Here is a 7,494-nt window from a genome sequence, read left to right as displayed (position 1 = left end):
GTCTCATTCTTGGCTCCAGATATCTCAGACCATTCCCCAAGCTGCCTTAACCTTTTTGCCCCTCTTCCTTCAGCTGGAACAAAACCTTTCAAATTCTTCAATTTTCTAACCAAGCACCCAAACTTCCTTGAAACGGTTGGTACTGCATGGAATCAGGCTGGAAGCATATCTTCGCAGGAACCCTGTTTGTCCACCTTGAGTGCAAAACAAAAAATATTAAAGAGAGAATTAAAAACACTTTCTCGAGAGAACTTTTCCGATATACAGAATAGAGTGCGAGAGACTAACAGTTTGTTGCATACTGTGCAGGTACAAGCCTTGACAGACCCCTCTCGAGACCTGTTTCAACAAGAGAAAGAGTTACATTCAAGATGGGAGTTTCTACGAAACATTGAAGAAGCATATTTCAGGCAAAGGTCCAGAATTAACTGGCTTAAAGAGGGAGATTTGAATACTACCTACTTTCATCGTATTATGCAGATGAGGAACGCTTTTAATGCTATACGATCGTTCTCCACCCCCTCGGGAACTATAGTTGATGATCCTCTGGAAATGAGCTTGCTGGCAGTAAACCATTTCAAAACCCTCCTCGCGCCTGCTATTCTTCCACAAGTTGTCGCCCCTATCCACTGGTTTCGAACTCTGCTCACTTACCGTTGCTCACCTGAATTGAAGCAAACTATGACAAAGATTCCCACTGCTGCGGAGATAAGGAAGGTAATTTTCAAGCTTAAAGATAACAAAGCACCTGGTCCGGATGGCTTTACTTCAGCATTCTATAAAACTTCTTGGAACATACTGGGCCCTGAAGTTACTCTTAGCATTCTCTGCTTCTTCCGCATATCATTTCTCCCATCTGCGGTTAATGCTACCATTCTGGCAATGGTTCCCAAGGTTCCTGGTGCTTCGCTTGTCTCAGATTTCCGTCCTATCTCTTGCCTCAACACCTTATACAAAGTAGTCTCTAAGTTACTAGTTGCGAGGCTGAAGCCCATTCTCCCAGACTTGGTGCAGAAGAATCAAACAACTTTTATCCCTGGAAGATTATTGGTAGAAAATACTCTTTTAGCAGCTGAACTAGTCAATGGTTATCAAAAATCGAATGGTTTGAAACGTATCACTATCAAAGTGGATATAGCTAAGGCTTTCGATACAGTGAGATGGGAGTTTATTTTTAGTTGCTTAAGAGGAATTGAAGTACCAGAGCAATACCTTCAATGGCTTAAGGCTTGCATATGTACACCGTCTTTCTCGGTTGGTTTTAATGGAAATGTTCATGGTTACTTCAAAGGTCTTAGGGGGCTGCGCCAAAGGGATCCGCTCTCGCCTTATCTCTTTGTCCTTGCAATGAATTGTCTATCAGCTTGTTTAGATAAAGCGGCAGAGGAAGGCAAAATCCAGTACCATCATAGGTGTAAAGAAATGAAACTAACTCACCTTTGCTTTGCGGATGATCTTCTTATATTTGTTGAAGGTTCGGTCTCCTCAGTGCACGGTGTCCTCCGAGTTCTCAAGGAGTTTGAGGAAGTTTCTGGACTAGCAATCAGTCTCCCCAAAACTAGTTTCTTCACCTCAAGTCTCTCCTCATCTGAAATAGTTCATATAGTGAGCATGACTGGTCTTACGCATGGTCAACTCCCCATAAGATACTTAGGAGTCCCTTTGTGTACGAAAAAGTTGAGCTTACTTGATTGTGCACCGCTAATTCAAAAGGTGAAGGGCTGTTTCAATGCTTGGTCTACGAAGTCCCTATCTTTTGCTGGTAGATTGCAAATGTTGAACTCGGTGAGTGCTGGCATATCAAACTTCTGGTGCTCAAGCTTTGTCCTCCCGAAGCAATGCATAAGGATGCTTAACTCTCTTTCTAGTGCGTTTCTCTGGAAGGGAACAACAGAAGGTCATCATTCCGCAAGAGTGGCATGGGAAACGATTGTACTGGACAAGAAGGAAGGGGGACTGGGTGTTAGGGACTTATCTAACTGGAACAAGGCGTGTATGATCAAACTAATCTGGTTGCTCTTCTTTCGATCTGGCTCGGTTTGGGTAGCGTGGTTCAGGCAAGAAATTCTGGCTGGAAACTTGAGTTCCTTCTGGACTCGTAAGCCTAGCAACAGAAATTCCTGGTTAGCAAACAAACTGTTAAAGATAAGAGCAGAGTTTTATCCGTGGATCAAGGTTAAACTAGGAAATGGAAAATCATGTCAATTTTGGACTGATAACTGGAGCAGTCTAGGACAGATGACGACGTACCTTCAGGAGGATGGGCTTTATCAAGTTGGTATTCGCAGAGGAGCTACTCTAGCTGACCTTTGGAGACAGGGGATGTGGGTTTTACCTCCTGCAAGATCAGAAGCGCAGGTGAATCTGCACATTGTCCTATCTACAATCACCTTAACAGAAGAACCAGACTCTTACAACTGGTGGCTCGATGGCCAAAGTAGGGATCGACACAATACATGCTCCATCTGTTCTGCTTTAAGGGAGAGTCACCCTGATGTCCCTTGGTACAGGGTGGTTTGGTTTTCAGGACGTATCCCGAAGCATTCCTTTCTAACCTGGCTTTTTGTGTTGAATCGCTGCCCGACGAGAGACCGACTGCTAAACTGGGGCTTGCGGGTGGACCCCTTCTGTCTCCTTTGTGCAGGCTTGCCTGAATCACGAGACCATCTCTTCTTTGAATGTCCTTACAGCTGGTCGATATGGGAACCAACAGCGAGGCGATGTGCTTTCTCCCCTTCTTCGAACAACTGGTCAACGACTCTAAGCAACCTCACTCTTTGTAGAATCGACAAGGTAGCTCAGAAACTTCTCTTGATAGCTTGGCAAGCGGTGATCTACACGATCTGGACTGAGAGGAATCATCGATTCCATCGAAACGCCTTCAAATCCTCTGATCTTCTTCTTAGACAACTTGACTTGATGATCCGGAACAAAGCTTCGAGCCTTAGAGACTCTAACCCTCAACTCTCCTTAGACCTCCTCCATCTCTGGTTCGCTGGACTCTCTTAAACGGCGGCATGAAAGTGACTTCTCTCAAGATGCGATCTCAAACCCTACCTCTTCACTTTCTACTATTTTTTGTTGGTTGTATTCGAGTAATAATTGAGGGTGGCTTGGAGGATGGGCAGTTATTTACTCAACCAAATCTCTGGTTCGATTCTAACTCTTGGTTCTATTCTAACTTGGTTCAAGTTCTGGTTCTTTGAATTAGTGAGTTCCTGTTGAGCATTATAATGGGCTTAGGCCCTGTAAACAATTTTTATGTACCCTTTTGCTATTTAAATTGAAAGCCTTTTAACAAAAAAAAAACTAATGTCTCATATTACTTTGAAAAATCCATTCTTCACATTGCACTTTACTTTAATGATGAAACAAAAAAATCACTAACATTTTTTTTCTTTTTATTACTACAAATTTACTTTTTTAAAATGGATAATTTGGCTAACGTATGCGCTGAACCGTAGTTTCTCAGCTCACTAACATGCATGATGCGGTGAGTAGATGTTGTATGTTTCATGAAAGTCCAAGAAACTGTTTAACAGTCTCTCGATCAAGCAGTCTTGCATTTGCAACTTGTAAAACCATGAGGTTGGTTGACCGATCTCTCTAAAACGTAAGCTGCTGGAAAAAGATAACAACACTTTCATCAACAGCTGGAAAAAAGATACTTGCAGCAATACATTATATTCTATGTTATTAATGCGTATAAAAGAACATAAAGTTGATTCGATTTAAGGCAAAAAAACAATGACAATTGTAGTGTTACAAATAATGAATCCTATAGTTTACCCACTTCCACAAATCTCCATGGCCAAGCTTTGTCCGTATAATTTGACTGAGGATGAACCGTGAACGTTTCAGCGGGGGGTTTCTCTTACAAAAGATTCCAGTAAGTTACTGTCCCCGTCGTTTCTTTAAGTTGTCTCTCTTTGAAACCAATTGCTCAATCTTTGAGCTTTGGTAATCAATCACCCTCTCTAGTTTCAGGAGGCAAAAAAATCATAGTCCCCTTCATCTTTTTTTTTTTTTGCTAACTGTAAACTCAGGCTACTAAAAAATATTACCAGAAGTATCTGCTCATGTTTATGTCCGTCGCATCCTATCCTCTTCTTCTTTAGTCTCGCATATACACCCCGGAAGAGGATTTGCATAAAAACTCTCTTCCAGCTTTGGGAACTCCCCTGACTCTCTGTTATATGGAGCTCCATGTCGGTCTTTGTGCAGCTTTTTCACTTTGGAACTAAACTTTTTCCAAGATATTCGCCCCTCATCCAATGAATCAACAAGTTTCACAAAGTTCATCCTGCATCGAAAAAGAATATGTGAACAAAAATGATACAAAAAAATTACTACAACCTGGAGCAGGTACAGACAGTATATGGGAGAATTTACTTGTCTGGATTTATGGTCTTTTTGAAGTTCTCGAATCGCCTGTGACCTTGAACCGCTTTCGCCATGTTCCCATCATATGTGTAGAGAAATACCTCACTCTGAAGTGCAACAATATAATCCAAACCAGCCAACATGTTCTGGTGATTACTAAACGGACTCAGCTCTTCTTTGGTGGCAAGAGTTGAATGTGAGAAAATGTTGGGGAAATCTGTGTTGAGGGGATCCATGCTTCCATTTCCATAAGCTTCACCAGCTACGAGGTAAATCCGGGAGCTGGATGGGAATTCTAAAGCCCTCAGCAAAAGCGAGGTTTCCCTCGGAGTCAAGGGACAACCACCTTGCAATCTTCTCTCTGTTCCATTTATTTCTTTTTCCTTCCAGTGACTAACCTCATATCTCATTTGCCGTAATTCTTCGTCTTCTTCAGCTGTCAAACTGTGACTGCAGCCTGTGAAAGCCAGCATATCCTTCTCATACCTGTAGAGGATAATATGCTTATAATAAAACCAAACTTTATCGGGATTACTCAGTGTCTCTGCATGAGCTATACACCAAGCACATTCAAACTGGACTTGCATCTAGATCTATCTAAATACACTGGCATACGGCCAATGTCAGTAAATACGAATTGACAAATAGAGAAATAGAGAAAGCTACTTGCCTTAAATGAAGAGCTAGGTATGGACCTCTGTTCTCCCTCATTCTAGAAACTAGAATGTTTCCCAGTTCCTCTATTGGAGCTGAATATTTCAGAGCTTTATAATTTACTCGGCAACGAAGCTTTTGTACAGAATCAGGTAGGTCATTATTAGCGAGCCGGGAATCTGTGTGGGTTAAGTACATTACGATATGCTGTTTCAACAACGGAAGGACCTCTTTCTTGTAGTAACCAACCTGTAAAAAGGAATTTTTTTTTAATTACTGAGGGTCTTCTTGAAAACAGTTGTATGCAAAAGCTAGTGAACCAGAGGACCCCGATGTAACCAAATAGCAAGAAAGCAATCTTGACCTTAGACCACGATATGGGTGTTTTGACGAAAGGCTCGGTTCCGGCTAATTCTGGTGGCAGCGACTCAACTATGTGAATATCATCCTTCAATTCCTCAATGAAGTGTTGCCAATCAAATAGATCTTTAAAGCCACTGCAAACTCGGTGATACAAGGAAATCAGCTAAAGAGAAGATAATAAAACCAACTGAAAGTCACCTATCATGACTATGGTAGAGCTTTAATTATTTATCTTTAGTATGCTAAGAACAATGACTTATTTAATTGTTTAATTAGGTGAAGTATACAGAGTGCTTAACAAGTTACGTGCTTCGTAAGGGCATGAGAATAATCAAATTTCTTGATAAAGTCAGGAACTAGCCTGTCATCTGCCCAGTATGAGCTGTGGTCAAGTGAGGGAAGCACCAAAGTTGCCTTCATAATTTTAGCCACTGCAACCATATCACATATCTGCATTCTAAAATAGTTAAACGCATCAGCCTAGAACTTATAAACAGAAGATAACTAGAGAAACGATGAGAAAACACAAAAGCCTGACCCCAAATCTCATTTGGTTTAGTCCTCCATTAGCATTTATAAGAAGGTAGCCATTCGTAATAGCACCTAACTCTGCAGAGAGAATACGTACTAATATGGTCAGAACTTAAAGAAGACAAAAAAAAAAAAAAGATTTTGCTAAGCTACTAACAGGACTAACAGTTTCTATTGCATACTTTTGCGACTCCTTGAACTGTCAATGCACTGCGAGAAATTTCCACTGTCAGGTTTTGCCCAAACACCTGAATACTGAATGAAGAATAGAGCAAGATTTCAGTAGCAAGATTTACGAGAGTAGGGAATGAAGCTGCAAATTAATCAACTTATGCCCAATGAAGCAGTGAAAGAATAGATGATACACAGAGATAAGACTTACTTCAACTACACTGTTTTGGTCACCCACCACGTCTGAAGCAACCATAACCAAAGTGGGATCAACATCATTCCCTCCATCTTTATAGATATAATCATGTGAGCTATGATCAAGTAGATTTACTCGGGGGATTGAGTTGGATAAATCCTATAAAGAATTACCAAAGTCATGTAAGATGTTTAAAGCCTTCTTCTCCCATCTTCCAAACCACAAATTTCAACCAGAGAGACACGTTCAACACTACTAACATCAACAAATGTAAAGATTCTAAGCAAGCAGCCCTCACTCAAGATGGAAAACACACATCCACATTTGGGCAACATCAAAACGCAATTTACCAATATGTAGAAACAGAAACAGAAAGCCAAACACATATAAAAAAACGCAATTTACAACAAAGTCATAAACAAGACCTTCCTAAGCCGGAATCAACAAATGTTCAAGTAAAGAAACAATCTAAACACTACTAGCATCAGAAATGTGAGCTAAGCAGGGTTCTCTATTACCTGATCGGAAGCAGCGCCATCAATAGCAGATCCAAGCCAACCAGTAGCACAAATCTTGAAAACACCCATAAACAAACAAACAGCACAGAAAGCAAAAAACATCCAATGACCAAGCTTCTTCCTCTCCTTCAAGCTAAAATCCGAAACGACGGATCCCATCGGCTTCCTCAACAAGCCTTTCACAACTCTCTCCCTCAACTGACCATACGTCTGATGCTTCCTATTGACAGCAGAATCGAGGAATCCACCACTCGGATCTGAGCCCGAGCCGGAAACAATCTCTGATCTAGGTGAATTAAGAGGCAGATCGATCTCGTGATGAACTCTCAAGGTGGAGGAGGTGTTGTTGTTGCTGCTGCCGCCGCTGCTGCTGTTATCAACAACACCACTGACACCGCCGACGTGGCTAGAACCTCCAGAACCGCCGCGTTTGAAGGATTGAGCACGGCGGGTCATGGGACCGGAGAAGCGAGGGCTATTGACATGTTGAGGGACGCCATCGCCACCGTCGTGGTGGTGGAGGTGGTGGCCCATCTCGAGCTCTTCTTCGATTGTTGCTATCTTTTTTAAGACGAAGACGAAGACGAAGAGGAAGATACAAAATGGTGTCGTTGAGAGCTCTTCTTATTTTTTTTTTTTTTTTTTTTTTTTTTTTTTTTTTTTTTTTTTTTTTTTTTT

General features: G+C 41.4%; 1 protein-coding gene across 2 annotated transcripts; it reads right to left on the bottom strand.

The window, feature by feature from the left end:
* Nucleotides 3,666-7,425, bottom strand: LOC104719261 (uncharacterized protein At1g04910). 2 transcript variants are annotated; one of them, XM_010437139.2, is made up of 10 exons: nucleotides 6,817-7,350; nucleotides 6,314-6,457; nucleotides 6,114-6,186; nucleotides 5,939-6,009; nucleotides 5,762-5,850; nucleotides 5,402-5,534; nucleotides 5,054-5,286; nucleotides 4,393-4,869; nucleotides 4,065-4,303; nucleotides 3,666-3,977 (listed from the first exon to the last, which is right to left on the bottom strand). In XM_010437139.2, exons 1-9 carry the CDS (start codon nucleotides 7,348-7,350, stop codon nucleotides 4,084-4,086), a joined length of 1,974 nt encoding a protein of 657 aa, XP_010435441.1. In that variant the 3' UTR covers nucleotides 3,666-3,977; nucleotides 4,065-4,083. The 2 variants fall into 2 exon arrangements, with proteins under 2 accessions (XP_010435441.1, XP_010435440.1); XM_010437138.2 differs by having other exon boundaries at nucleotides 3,669-4,303; nucleotides 6,817-7,425.

Source organism: Camelina sativa, chromosome 10 (genome assembly GCF_000633955.1).
Source record: "Camelina sativa cultivar DH55 chromosome 10, Cs, whole genome shotgun sequence".
NCBI classification, from domain to species: Eukaryota; Viridiplantae; Streptophyta; class Magnoliopsida; order Brassicales; family Brassicaceae; genus Camelina; species Camelina sativa.
Note: the sequence above shows the minus strand (reverse complement) of the source record. Positions and strands in the feature narration are given on the sequence as shown.

What these genes read in the sequence shown, in the direction of transcription:
- LOC104719261 (XM_010437138.2), bottom strand. Translation starts at nt 7,350, where the DNA reads ATGGGCCACCACCTCCACCACCACGACGGTGGCGATGGCGTCCCTCAA. An exon ending in ACCAAAACAGTGTAGTTGAA is followed by an intron (nt 6,187 to 6,313) that starts GTAAGTCTTATC and finishes TTCTTCATTCAG; the next exon opens with TATTCAGGTGTTTGGGCAAA. An exon ending in TAAACCAAATGAGATTTGGG is followed by an intron (nt 5,851 to 5,938) that starts GTCAGGCTTTTG and finishes TTTAGAATGCAG; the next exon opens with ATATGTGATATGGTTGCAGT.